The sequence below is a fragment of the Chrysochloris asiatica genome, unplaced genomic scaffold, assembly GCF_000296735.1.
Source record: "Chrysochloris asiatica unplaced genomic scaffold, ChrAsi1.0 scaffold00209, whole genome shotgun sequence".
NCBI lineage: Eukaryota > Metazoa > Chordata > Mammalia > Afrosoricida > Chrysochloridae > Chrysochloris > Chrysochloris asiatica.
Genome location: NW_006408727.1, coordinates 2793304 through 2808109, shown reverse-complemented (window position 1 = coordinate 2808109; position 14806 = coordinate 2793304). Strand labels below are relative to the sequence as shown.

Below are 14806 nucleotides of genomic sequence, written 5' to 3'. Positions count from 1 at the left end.
ATATATATATATATATATATATTTCACTGATTTTGCTTCTCTCAAAAACTTGGCCTAAGACAAAAACCTATCAAAACTGGTATTGGGAATGAAATCTAAAGATCTTTCAAGTAGAAGTACTGATGGAATCTTTGTTCAATAAAAGTTATTGCAGAAAGATATGCAAAATAAAATAATTTCTGTGTCCTAAGACAGCTTTGGTAAAGGTAACGTATTTGTATTTAGTAGTTTATGTTGTTGTTAGGTGTTGCCAAGTCAGTCTCACCTCACAGAGACTCCATGAGAGAGTAGGACTGACCAGTAGGGCTTTCTAGGCTGTAACCTTTACAGGAATGGGCTGCTGGTTCTTTTTCCTGCCGAGCCACTAGGTGAGTTCAAACCACCAACCTTTTGGCGAGCAGCTGAGCGCTTAACTGTTACTCCATCAGGGCTCCTTAGTAGGTTATACGATCTGAAAGTGTATTGAATTTTCAGGTCCATGAATTATAATATTTTGGCACTCTTTTAAATAATATTAGGATGTTTTGAAAATCTTGACACAGATATTTCCCATCTGAGCAAGAACGTGTTTTGTTATCCATCTTTCCTCTCCCCTTCGAAAACTAAATACATACCAACATCCTTTCTATAGCAAAGGACTTCTGTAACCCTCCCTAGGAGACCCAGAAATAAGACCCTGCAAGAAACAGAGGGCTCGAAAAATCTCTTATAACCTCTCACTCTCTCATTTGAGCTGGAATATAACCAGAACCATATCCAAAGATTTTTGACAAATCACATTTAAATTGAGCTTCATGTGAGTTTGCCTTTAGATTTCTTTGAATGTGAGTTAAGAACCTCAGAGATATCCTTAATCATGAGGCAACTTAGATTGAATATTTCCTTTTACTGAAAAATATAATAATATACTATATAGCCCTTGCTTTGAGATTTCCTCACTATAGACCAAACAGAGGCACAGGGAGGACTTAGCCTGATTACAGGGCTCTCTGGCTAGACTTTTAATTAGGGTTAAAGACTAACAAGAGAAGGGGCAACACCTGGCAGCCGAATGCAGCACGGATTCCAGACAGTCTACCTAGGGCTCACCTTTCCCATTACTTTATAATCTAGTCCCACTTGGTTAGAGAGGGGAGAGCAGGAAGTGATATTCCAGTCATAATAATCTCCATTTTCCTGAGTTTATAAAAGCTCTGTTTTAAGATCCAATCAAGATTCTGTTTCCAACATACAAGAGATTCATATTTTTTCATTGTAGAATTTTAAATCCTTTTTCTTTTATGTTCCTCATTTATACATTTTCCCCATATATAGTTGAAAGAAGCATGTTTGCCTATGTATAATAAATAAAAGTTATTTAGTAAATATTTGTTAAGTGCCATCGAGTCAGTTCTGACCCATAGTGACCCTGCATTGGGTTTCCAAGGAGTAGCTGGTGAGCTTGAACCGCCAACATTGTAGTTCAAACCAACTTTGCAGTCCAGTACATTAACTCACAGTGCCACACCAGGATTCCTTTAGTACATACATATTTATGTATACTACATGCACACACACACATACACACGTACTCTTGTTGTTGTTGTTGAGTGTTATCCAGTCGGTTCCAACTCATAGCGACTCTGTATAGGGTTTACCAAAGAGCAGCTGGTGGGTTTGAACTATTGACCTTGTGGTTCGCAGTCCAATGCTGATCCTACAGTGCCTGCAAATTATTGCAAAAATTTCACAAAACAGTGTGCATCCAAGTTTTTGAGAGTATTAATTTCAATGTGTTTGTATCAAAGCCAAAGTGAATGTCCTTTCATTTTATTAAGAAGTGAAAACTGTGAACTAAGTCCTGATTTACATCTCCTACGATACCTAGGGTAAATCGAAATGCCAGCAGCTTCAAGTTCTGGCTCCTAACTTATTTTTTTAAAAATGCATGTTGCTTAAAAAAGAATTTCAATAACCTCTTGGGGAGAACTGAAAGATTTTTTTCCATGAAGGTTGCTTTGGAGGAAACCATCATAATCCTTTTATAAATAATGAAAGCATCTCATTTCAGAAGTACTTAAAATACAATTACTTCATTTAGTTTTTGAGGCTTCTTCAAAGTCTGTTTTCAACCCAAGTTCTTCAGAGCAGGTGCTGGTAATTACACACGGTCCTCTCACCTGATTCATTTCCCGTGCTTTCGAGGGTTCTTTGTCTGAGAGCACTAACTCACTATGCATTCATAAGGAAGATATTATTGCCAAGCTCCACGAAGCCCTCTGAGAAATTCATCAGTGCTATAAACTACTGACCTTACCCTAAACCCATCTGCCTGCAGGCCAGTTGACTCAATGCCTCCTGCCATCCATCCGCACACACGTGGTGCTCTGTGGCAGATCTGTGAACAGTCAGGAACGAAGAGGAATTCAGATTTTTAGAGAGGGTCACTGGGAAGAAAAAAAAGGAAAACTCTAATTAAAAACATTTCTTCTCATGGAACCAAATGATCTTTTTACATGCCCTGGCTTTACTTGCATAGATGTATTCTCATTTCAGTTAAGAATCATTTGCTGAGTATCTGTGCAAATCACTGCTGTAAGTGTGGTGGTCTCTGATTTAAAAACAAAACAAAACAAAAAATAACAACAGGGATTCTTAAAAAAGAGAGACAAGCAGTTCTTGACTCTTCATTATGAGTTAGAAGTTGGCCAGAAGCAGAACTCACTCCCCACGAGTTTACCCAGAGCTTACCTAATTATAAACTAGTTGTTACTTGGCATCCCTGGTGGCCCAAAGGATTAAGTGCTCAGTTGCATACTGAAGATTGGCAGTTGGGAGTCTGCCAAGAGGTACCTTAGAAGGCAACTGAGGTTTTTGTTTTTTATTCAATTCATATCATTTCCTCTCGAAGAAGCATTTGAGTGTTCAAGTGTGTGAGTGATGAGCTGTTGTTATTGTTGCTGTTTGCTGTTGGGTTGGTTCCGACTCATAGTAACCCTGTATAGGGTTATCTTTCTCCTGTGGAACAGCTGGCAGGCTCAAAACACACATCTTGTGGTTCCAAGTCCCATGATTATCGTATGAAGCCAACTCTGATTTTACAAAACAGCATCCTTTGTGCTTAATTAGGCACAGAGCAGTTGTGAAACAGAATTGATTGATCACAACACACACAGATTCACGATTTGACTAAATGATACAAAGGACTGAGAAAAGGACTCAGTAAATGGAGACAGTGATGAGTTTGGGACAATGGAATTCTTCAAAGCCAAAGGTACTGATAGGAGATGTCTTTAAATCCTGTCCCTGTCAAGAAGGAGATGGTGCAAGTCCCATTTGCATCTGGAGCAAAAGTGTAGAGAAAATAGAAGACCATTTTTTGTCCCATCTCAGAAGTTGCAGGTGATAAAAGTATGACACAGTGCTGCTAATAATTGAAGCTGGGTTAAGAGTTTTTGAAAAAAATCTTATTCTAGCAGTTAGACCTCAGGTGGTGCAAACTATTAACAAGCTCGACTTCTAACCCAAAGGTTAAAGGTTTAGTACTCCCAGAGGCACCTACAAAGAAAGATCTGGCAATCAAATTCCAAAATAATTAACCACTGAAAATCTTTTGGAGCGCAGTTCTAATCCAACACACATGGGATCAGCATGAGTCAGAATTAACAAACAAACAAACAAAATTTTAATCTAGCATTTATATTTTAATTTAATCATGTGTCTCTCTACATATGATTACCCGTATGTGTCAAAATAGAACTGTTCTCAAGGGTTTTTAGTGGTTGTGATCTTCCAGTAGTAGGTCTCCAGGTCTTTCTTCCAGGGCATATCTTGGCTGATCGCAAATCAAGAAATAACTTGGGAGATATTTTCTGTCAGTTGGAAATAACATATATGAATCATTACTCTCAGATTTTGTAATAGAACTAGATGAACTAACAGTAAATCCAGTGAAGGAATTTAGAATTCAGTAAACTTTGATAGCTGGCAAGCATAAGAATGTAAAAAGATGGCAGAAAGGAGCGACTTACCACAGTCCCATTCATCTGAAGTATCCGGACAGTCTGGTTCGCCATTGCACCACAGGGCACGTGACACACAGTCATGATTTGCACATTCCAGTTCATCACTTTTGCAGAATGCTGGCACAGGGGACAATATTTAAGAAGACATAAATAAAGAAGCAAATAAATGTGATTATGTCTCAAATGTACATTATACTTTTCCAACAGGCCCCTAGAAGGAAGAAAATTTGGTCTTGAGACTCCCCAAACAAGTATCAAGACAGAAACACAGAACTGATAAAATGTCATTGAATAGATGTCAATTTATACAAATAACAAGCATTTAAACAGAATTACTATCTCCAGAAAGATGAGGCTTTCTGCTCCCATAAAGATTTACAACCTCGGAAACCCTGTATAGGGTCGCTGTGAGTCGGAACCGACTCCACGGCACATAACAACAACAACTATCTCCAGAGCATAAGATTCTCAGGTTCTAAAATTTGGATTGAAAATTCCTACTCATAGTAACAAGGAGTTCTGGTAGTGTCGTGGATTACGAGATGAGCTACTAACCAAAAGGTTAGCAGTTCTAATCTACCAACTGCTCCATGGAAGAAAGATGACTTTCTGTTCCCTTAAAGATTTACAGCCTCGGAAAGCCGGTACAGGGTCGTTATGAGTCGGAACTGACTCCACTGCACACCACTACCACCACTCATAGTAACAGAATTACTAAAGGTTGTTGTTGCTGTTAAGTGCTGTCAAGTTGGTTCGGACTTATAGCGATCCCTATATAAGGTTTCTAAGGAGTGGCTGGTGAGTTTGAACTGACAACTTTGCAGTTAGCGGTCCAGTGTTTTCTAAGGAGTGGCTGGTGAGTTTGAAATGACAACTTTGCAGTTAGCAGTCCAGGCTTATCCTACAGCACCACACCAGGACTCTATTACTAAAGATAAGAGACACCAAAATCAAAACCTATCCCCATTGAGTTCATTCCGACTCATAGTGAGCCTATGAGTTACAGAGTGGAACAGTTTCATAGAGTTTTTTGGCTGGTATCTTTAAAGAGGCAGATCATTGTGCCTTTCATCCACAGTCCTGCTGAGTGGGTTGTAACCATCACTGTTTAGATGAGTCACTGAGCACAAACTGCACTACTCAGGGACTTTTAAGATTTGAGAACAGGGTTGAAACCTGAAATAGCAAGGGCCAATCACTGGGGATGAGCAGACTGAAGCTTCCAAAGAAAGCAAGCAAGCTCCAGCCACATTAATGTTAAGAACAATCTTTAGCTGCAGTTAAAAGACTCTCAGAGTCATATACTAATTCTGTCTTGAGTTTTTGTATAATTATAGTAAACCTCTTTGCTTGTCTATCCATCACTTTTTTTTTGTTTTGTTTTTTTAAGGGAACTCTGATTTGTTGGAGCATTTGCATCATCTCAAGCTCCAGGGGGAGATGACTGGTTAGTTTAAGCTGGGCATGGCATTTTTCTCATTATAATTATTTTTCAGTCTAGCAGAAAACATGTGATCCAAGATCAAGGCCATGCCTGATGGTTTTTGTGTTCTACAAGAAGGCTCCTACCCAAAACTCTGTTGGCTAGGGCATGCCCTGGCCTGAGGCTGCAGCAGTCTGAGGAACTATCTTTCTCTAACTGTTCTTTCCAGAAGGGGTGTTTGTACAATTCAGCTGTTTGGAGGAGGTGCCTTTTTCTAATCCATACAAACATTCCTGCCAATCAGTTCTGATTATGCGCTAAATTGGCCGATCTGGAGGAACCCATTTGTGATATTCCAGAGATGTAGGAGAGGGTCTAGATGTTTCCCACTGGATCTGATTGAGGAAGCATGATGTGCCTGGCTCTAGTGGCAGACATCTTATGATCTGAAATTACAGAGCTAGTATGAGGTCAAGAAAAACTAAAATAATCACAGAGAAGGTTCTAAATGTTCACATCATTGTTGTTGTTTAAATGCTGTCCAGTTGGTTTCGAATCACAGTGACCCTGTACAGGGTTTCGAAGGAGTGGCTAGCGGCTTTGTACCACCAACTTTGTGGTTAGCAGTCCAGTGCTTATTTTACAATGCCCTACAAGGATGCCATAAAGCTGTAATAACCTACTGTACACTTGCCTTTGTCTAATAATATAAAACATACTCTAAGTATATTATTATAAAAGGTAATACATGTCTTCATTGTTTAAACCAGCTTGAGTTGGGTTTTCTGTTTCTTGAAGATAAAACAATTAAGGAACAAAATAACTTTGTGTTCTGATTCTAAAAGTAACGGCCATTCAGTTAGAAAATTTAGAGACCAAGGAAAAGCACAACAGTGCAATAGTTCTACTACCCAGAGATTATAATTTTAAACATTTTATTATGATTTTCTGATCTTTGTCTATATGTAGGTATAAGTACTTTGTTGTTGTTGGTAAGTGCCGTCAATTCAGTACTGACTCACAGCGACCCTATAGGGTTTCTGAAGAACATCTAGTGAGCTTGCACCGCCAACATTGTGGTTCAAACCAACTTTGCAGTCCAGTGCATTAACCTGCAGTGCCACACCAGGACTCCATAAGTACATTAGCACACATAATACTTAATATTTTAGTTTATCCAACTAGTAATACACAATGAACTCAAAAGAAAATATTTCTCTGATCCTGGTGTGGTGCTGTGGGTTAATATGCTGGACTGCAGTGTTGGTTTGAACCACAAGGTTGGTGGTTCAAGCTCACCAGACTCATCAGAAACCCTACACAGGGTCGCTATGAGTAGGAACCAACTCGACAGCACTTAACAACAACAACAATAGTACATAATGAACTCAAAAGAAAGTATTTCTCTATCTTAATGTTTAGTGTTTGCATATTATTTCATTTTATGGTTGTATCATAATTGTATCCAATTATGGTTGGATATTGGGTGTTCTTAATGTTTTCATGTTATAAATAATGCTATTATAATATCTTGGATTTTAAAATATATTTTCATTTTTTAGCATATATTCTAACAAGTGGGTATTTTAGTCAAAAAGTAGAACGTATTAAAAGCTACAACATACAAATCTCTAGCTTGTATTTAAAGTCAGAGGAAAAGTGTGTTCAACATTAAAATGTCATGTTGACAAATTCCTATAAGCACTTACAGCAGTTTTTTTCATCCATGTTATCCGGGCAGTCTGGAAAGCCATCACAGATCATTGTGTGCTTCAAACATTGTTTACTGGAGGGACACTCCCAAAGATCTCTCTCTTTACAACCTAAAAACAGAATAAAAGGCATTTATAATAGATGTGGAGGTGAAAGAATGATGAATTTCACCAAACAATGCAGAGAAATTACACTGTAAAGGCCTTGTTTCTTTTTTCTTAGAGTTTTGACTTCCACAAACCATGAATAGCATACTTTTGAAAGCAGAGATACTCAGTAATCTTTGTGTTGCAATATAAACAGTACAGCCGTCCTAATAGACAATCAAAAGTGGCATACTGGAAATGAAAAAGCCAAAAACAATTGTACATGAATATGCCTTTTTAGCTGTTCCTTTTGTTTTCTGAGTCAATTTGCCAACACATAATACTTTTCTATGAAAGAAGGAGTTATGCTTTTAAGCAAATATGACAACACTGAGTAAACTAAATGTATATTCTTAAAATGTAATTTCAGTCAGCAAATAGGGAATCCATGTATATGTCCAAAGAGGCTCCTTCTATGCTAAATACTTACAAGAGTGGGCTGAGAATCAGCTAATAAACCCATTCATCATGGTGTACTGCCATAGAATAAGAACCGGACTACTTTAAGGTCAGTGGTTCAAACCCACCAGCTGCTCCTTGGAAACCTGATACAGGGTTGTTATGATTCGGAATCAACTTGATGACACTTAACAACAATAGCAATAAACCCATTAATTTATAGAAGTCAAATATCTAAGGTTAGAGACTTATTACTTAATGTGTGAAGTAAACATAATTTTCACAAGACCAGGGCAGGGCTAGTAAAAAAAAACATCGTGTTTTGTAAAGTAGATGATCAGCAAAAATGAGGGGGACCTTCAGTGAGATGGATAAACACAACAGCAGCAAAATGGACGTAACCACGCCATGCCAATGGTCATGAAGATGGCGTAGAACTGAACAACGTTTTGTTCTGTTATACATTAAGTCATCATAGGTCAGAGCCAACACTAAGAACAATAAGTCTACACTTAAACAACAGTTTGCTTAAACTACAATTTGCAAGTTCTTGTGATAAGCATCATGAATGTCATATGATTTAAACTCATTGTATCCCATATGTTTGCTGAAACATGCCATTAGTCTGATGTGTCTAGTCACTTCTGTCATATCCACAGTCCTCATTAGATGAGCAGGTGTGGGAGGGCAGAGACCATATGGCCTCATTCTTTGACTCTCCTTTACCTCCCTGCCAAGAATAGCAGCTAGCACTCGGCAGGCCCTAAACACATCCGTATTTTAAATGGAATTTTATTTCAGGTAAGGGACAAAAAGTCTCTCGTTTCCAGGAAAAGATAATTTCGTTTAATGTGAGTGAAATACAAAGCAGTGCTCAAATAAGAAATTATTATTTTTTAATGATCTTTATCATCTGACTTACTACAAAGAATTCAGAGAAATTTCATAGACAATTGACTCAGGCTTCTTGGAACTCATCATAAGAAAAACCATTCTTTCTTTTTCAATTTTAATGAAAAGCAAATCCAGTCAACAGAAGAAATTTGTTTTACTGACCTAAAATGAATCCTGGTGTGGCGCTGTAGGGTAAAGCATGGACTGCAAGGTCATTTTGAACCACAGTGTCGGTGGTTCAAACTCCCCAGCCACTCCTTGGATACACTACACAGGGTTGCTCTGAGTTGGAACCCACTTGACGGCACTTAGCAACAACAACAAAATGAGATTTGAAGTTTTTAAAAGCTTTAGGAAATAAATAATGAAAGTCCTCATTGGTTGTACATATAGAGTGATCTTAGGTCTAAGGACCTGGGACATCCATCACAGGAACTCATAGGGATATGATTTGGAGTCTTCCACTAGCTGGAGACACATTATCTAGGATGTTATCACAAGACAGTCCTGCAGGTCCCTGGGGATGTGAAGGAGATCCTGAAGTCTGCCCTGAATGTGACAATTAACCATTTACTCTTTTTTAACTTTTTATTGTGAATTGAGTGAAGGTTTACAGACAAAGTCATCCGTTTCTCATTCAACAAATCATAGACTTTATTTCTTCTCAATGACTGTAATCCCTTCCATACAACAGCAGTTAATCCTGCTTCCTCCCTGTGTCTCCTATTTCTATTCCATCCCCCTACCCATCCCTTCTCAGCTTTGTCCTTAGGTAATGTTGCCTTTTGATTTTGACTGATTTACCATTCCTTGGTCAACATATCTGACTAGTGCTCTTGTTGTCCCTATATAACTATTTACTGCTTGGATGAAAATTAGGTCATGGTGGTGAGTTCCTTTCCAGACCTGAAGAGTGGTCGGGGGTCATAGTTTCAGGGTCATCTAGTCTTTTTAAAAATAATTTTGAGTTTTGTTTTACATTTTCTCCCACTCAGTGGGATCCCTTTCAGAGAAGTTGACTCTCATCTCATGTAGTTCTTCTAGTCTTAGAGTCATGGAGATTGATGGTCACATGTTCCATGAGTCCATTGAACTAAATGATTCCAAGCATCTTCAATTCTTAGCTCTATTTCTTCCATACATGGAAAGACTAGTAGCTGCACCTTAGATGGCTGCTCATAACCATTCACCTTGAACAGCTGCAGCTTCCTCAGAATTTCTGAGGTTTTTGAGAAGTACTGTCCCCCAAATCACACAGATTATGAGATTTGGAGCTAGGATTTAAATCCATGTGTCTGATTTTAAAGCTATGCTGACCTTCTCCATGCATTTTCTCACTTTTCTGTACCTAGAGCCTAACTTTTGTATAGGAATGTGATTAGGGCAATTTATTTAAGTTCCCTAAGCCTCACCTCCCCACTTATGAGTAATGACCATAATACCAACATTGCAATGTTGTTATAAAAATTAAAACTAGCCTGTGAAATGTGGCTATATAGTGGATAAGAGTGTTATCTCTAACTATTATCATTATTATTAATGAGGAGGATACAGTTTAGAAGGCCTTATATCCCAGAGTGGCACTGTGGATTAATGTGCTGGACTGCAAAGTTGTTTGAACTGCAAGGTAGGTGGTTCAAGTTCACCAGCTGTTCCTTGGAAACCCTATACAGGGACTCTATGGGTCAGATTCGACTCAACAGCACTGAACAACAACAACATACCCCAGAAGGTATATTGTGTGTGTGTGGTCTTTTTTCAGTTCATTCCAGAGGTCTAAGTTTTTCTCCATACCCTGAGGAGGGCTACTCTGTGAACAGTTAGAAGGGCTCACACTGTTTTATTCCCCCATCTCCTGGTAAGTGGTGTGGTTTGTGGAGAACACAGCAGCCTGGAGTGAGTAGCATCTTGAGTTACGATGGCCTCTTTCCCATGCTCTGTGAACAATGAGCACACCATGCCATTTGGCAGAAGCTAGGCCATGGAGGGCAGTCAAGCCCAAGCATTTAAGTGCATTCAATGCCACCATGGATGGAATCAATTAGAAAGACATGAAGTTTGGATGAAAACTAGTTTTGCTGGAACAGGTATTTGCATCATCAGGCAACATGCCTATCCATGGGGGAAGAGGAACACTGAACAAACAAGTAGGCAAGTGGGAAATCGATGATGTGACTTCCTTATTTGGTTTGAACTGTCATGGCCTCCCAGAGTGTGGCAAATGCCCATTCAAAATGTGTTCCAAAGGGGAATGTATGTGGATGTTCTATTATCCATTGCTTTAAAGAACTTAATGAGAGTTTTCTCATAAATTGCTATTGTTAGAGCAATTGATTTAACTCCAAGTATATTAATTTCTTAGTCACGTTTAACTTTCCTTCTAGTGCTATCAGTGGGGCTATCAATAATTTCAGTGTTTGATAGGGATTAAGTAATGTATTCTATTACTCCTGGTGTGCCTTTAATTGTACGGTTAAAATATTGATGAGAACTCATTACTTAGAAACTTAACCCAAACTCCTCTAAGTGCTTTGAATTTCTTTTTTGTAGAATGTACTGTAGAAATCAAACCTTTTATTATTGGTAAAGATTTTTCTAAAACTAAATTTCAATATTCTCAAATATTCAGTATCCCTACTGAAAATCTAAGGAGCCCTGGTTGCATAGTGGGTCATGAGCTGTGCTGCTAATTGCAAGATCAATAGTTTGAATCTACCATTAGCTCTGTGGAGAAAGATGATGATTTCTGCTCCCATCCATAAAGGGTCGTTATGAGTAGAAACAGATTTGAAGGCACACAACCACCACCTCCATCAGTGAAAATCTAGGTCTAGTCTCATCTAATAGAGTATCATGCAAACTCCCAGAACCATCTAATATGATTCATTTTGAATTGTATCTCAGTATATCATAACCCATCAAAGTCATCGTTTAGTGAACAAGTCCAATACTTTCTCAATAAATCACTTGTATAGGAGATGTTCAATGAGTTCTGATATATATCTTTATACGAAAGGCCACAAATAAGCAAACAACTGTAGCATCTAAAGCTCCCCAAACACTGTATGTTCTTTCATAACAAAATTGCCCTGGTCACTCTGCCATTATTCTGATGACTAATTGTCTAGCAAATGCACTTGCCCACATTTTTAGTAGCTGATAGGATTTCAGATGATTGCTCTTGACATTTTGTCTAGACCAGAAGGGCAAAGTCTACTACAGAAAACTCATTTTAGGGAGCAAGGTAATGTTACATATCTCAAAGGCCAAAAGGATGAAATCATTTTAAAAGATGCATTGCCTTATTGTTTTGCCTTTCAATGACAAAAGTATACATTTTTAAAGGCAAAACATGCTAAATAATGATAACCAAACTATTCTTCGTATAGTCCTTCAGCCATTTTGCGTTACTCTAGAATATTGTGCAGAAATGAACATTGTTCATTTTTGATTCCTTGTCACATTCTGAGGTTACGTGTATAAAGGATTGCAGGGGAATAAAATGGGAATCGGCGCCACTAAAATTACCATTGGCATTTCTGACCTTTCCATTGTGATTTTGAAGTTCAAGGGCAGAAAATGTCAGGAAGAGTTTTATTCTTTGTAGGCAAAGATGAAATCAAAGAGGACATGAAAATGAATCCCAATTAAATTAGAACATTGAAGCCTGAACCCTGTCTTTGAGTATCTAGATGTCTGTTTAACAACATGAGAATCATATAGAAGGGCAATGAATATCTTAATTTGGATTGTAAAACAGAATGACAACTACTTTAGAAGTTGTTGTTGTTGTTGTCAAGTGCCTTGGAGTCGGTCCCAAGAAATAGTCATCCTGTATAGGGTTTCCAAGGAGAAGCTGGTGAGTTTAAACCACTGATCTTTAAGTTAGCAGTCCAGTGTTTATCCTACAGTGCTACACCAGGAGTCCTACTTTAGAAGCACTGTTAATAAAATTAAAGCTTTACATTTGGGAAGTCCTCCTTTGTTAACTAAGTGTTTGCAAATATATATCACTGATAAAAACATAATTTAGGAAAATCAATAACTTGGCAGGCTAAAACACTTACCAAATTTGTGCTTTGCAGTTTAACAATTTAAGAAGTAAAAACACTAGCCTTCTATCCTGGTCTCTACCAGAGAACAGTTTAAAGTGTTTTACACAGTCCCTTTTCTTAATCAGATATTATTATACATTCAAGTAAAGTGCCATGGCTTGTACATACCACAATTTTCTTCATCACTTTCATCGTCACAGTCAGCCTGCCCATCACATCTTCTGGAAGCCAAAATACATTGTCCAGAATGGCACTTGAAGTGACTAGGTGAGCACTCTGTTGAAACCATATGTTATATGGGCTATGTTACTCTCAATGGGCAGAAAACCCAGAAAGGGTATCTAAGTCATCAGTTTACATGCAAAATGTTGTCCAGAAGCTATTACTAAAGATATGGCGGGTCCTCTGAAAAGTTAACTTTCTTTTATCTTTTCATAAGTATCTTTCTCTTTGGTGTTATCACTCTTGATCAGCTATATAGTGTGTTTATTCTTATCAGTAATTAATTTTCTTCCCAAATGGAAATCGAACAATTGTCCAAGTCTGAAATATCCAGTGGAATCACTGTTTCTAACTACCCATCACTTTTCAATATGTCAAAATCAATTTCTCTGTCCCAGTTTTCCACCTGGTAGGCAAGTCCCAATTTCATTTCTCTACCTGATGATCCTAAGTTGCCAAGATCCCTGAATATTTGTACTTCATGGATCCAAGGTTTAATGGCCACCCAATACCTTCAGGACCCCTAGTATAAAAGCAGCATCCATAGCTAATGCACCGTGTGAGTTAAATGTGGTTAAAGTGGAAAAAATCAGAAACATCAAACTCATCTTTGCAGTTCTTTTTAAAGTGATGATGGTGTAACAGATGAACCCCAATTCTTCACTGTAATCAATTCACAGATGTGTTCACCTGTGCAACCTGATTTTCAACTAACTAAGACAGAGTAAGACTTCAAAAGGTAGCTGACATGTTCATTCAGGTTAGATACCCCACTGTAATTAATTTAAAAGTTAACCTTCCACATCTTCATCAGGCATTAGGCAGGTTTGGTTGTCTGAATTTTCCTCTGGAAACTGATTGCAGTCTGTGTCTTCAGGCCACTGTAGGCCCACAATCCCAAGAACAGACTCACAGCGCTCTTTGGAGTGCTCACACAATGTTCTACAAGAACAAGGAAAAGAAAACATTAGAAACACAAAAGGCTATGTCTGAGGGACGTGTCAGTAATGGATATTATATGTTGCTGTTGTCAAGTACTGTGGAGTCGGTTCCAACTGAGAGTGGCCCTGTACAGGGTTTCCAAGGCTACAAATCTTTACGGGAGCAGAAAGCCTCATCTTTCTCCCACGGAACAGCTGGTAGTTTTGAACTGCTGACCCTGAGGTTAGCAGCCCAATTCATAACCACTATGCTACCAGAGCTCCTTTTTTGACTAATGGTGGTTATGTGCCGTGGAGTTGGTTCCGACTCATAGTGACCTGCACAGGGTTTCCAAGGCTACAAATCTTTATGGGATCAGAAAGCCTCATCTTTCTCCCATGGAACAGCTGGTAGTTTTGAATTGCCGACCTTGAGGTTAGCAGCCTGATTCATAACCACTATGCTACCAGATAGGATTTCAATTGTCTGGGTCTATGTACACATGCCATTGAAAATCCTAAACAGGATTGCTATGAGTTGGAACAGATTTGGCAGCACAATAGTAACAACATATGTGTATGTGGTATATGTGTACAAATATATACGTTGTTATTATTAGGTGGTTTTGAGTCAGTTCTGACCCATAGCGATCTTGTATAGGGTTTCCAAGGAGCAGCTGGTGAGCTTGCAGTCTGACATTACAGTCTAGTGCATTAACCCACAGCGCCACACCAGGACTCCTAAATATATTTAGAGATCTGCATATATATAATAGTCACTTGAGAAACCAAAACAAGTAATAGCTCTTCAAAAAGAATACAGTCAAGCAAAATAATTTCACTATAAGAAACCTCACTGCAGAGACAGAAAAAGGGAAGTTCCAAGATACAATTTCTCTTTTCCACTTTCCTGTTTCCATTGTCTTCTGCCTTTGCAATAGACAGGTTCTCTAGCCCACTTGTTATAAACAGGGAAGTTCCCAGTAACACTTTTGACGGTCTACTGCCAAGAGTCATAGAAGCTATACAA

General features: G+C 38.4%; 1 protein-coding gene across 1 annotated transcript in view; it reads right to left on the bottom strand.

The window, feature by feature from the left end:
- CORIN (corin, serine peptidase) overlaps window positions 1-14806 on the bottom strand; it is a 342333-nt gene that overhangs the window by 82955 nt on the left and 244572 nt on the right. The window contains exons 10-14 of the mRNA XM_006872676.1: window positions 13653-13798; window positions 12803-12910; window positions 7137-7250; window positions 4011-4121; window positions 2297-2426 (exon numbers count right to left, since the gene is read on the bottom strand). Coding sequence (XP_006872738.1) covers window positions 2297-2426; window positions 4011-4121; window positions 7137-7250; window positions 12803-12910; window positions 13653-13798 — 609 coding nt within the window. The remainder of the gene's footprint in view (window positions 1-2296; window positions 2427-4010; window positions 4122-7136; window positions 7251-12802; window positions 12911-13652; window positions 13799-14806) is intronic.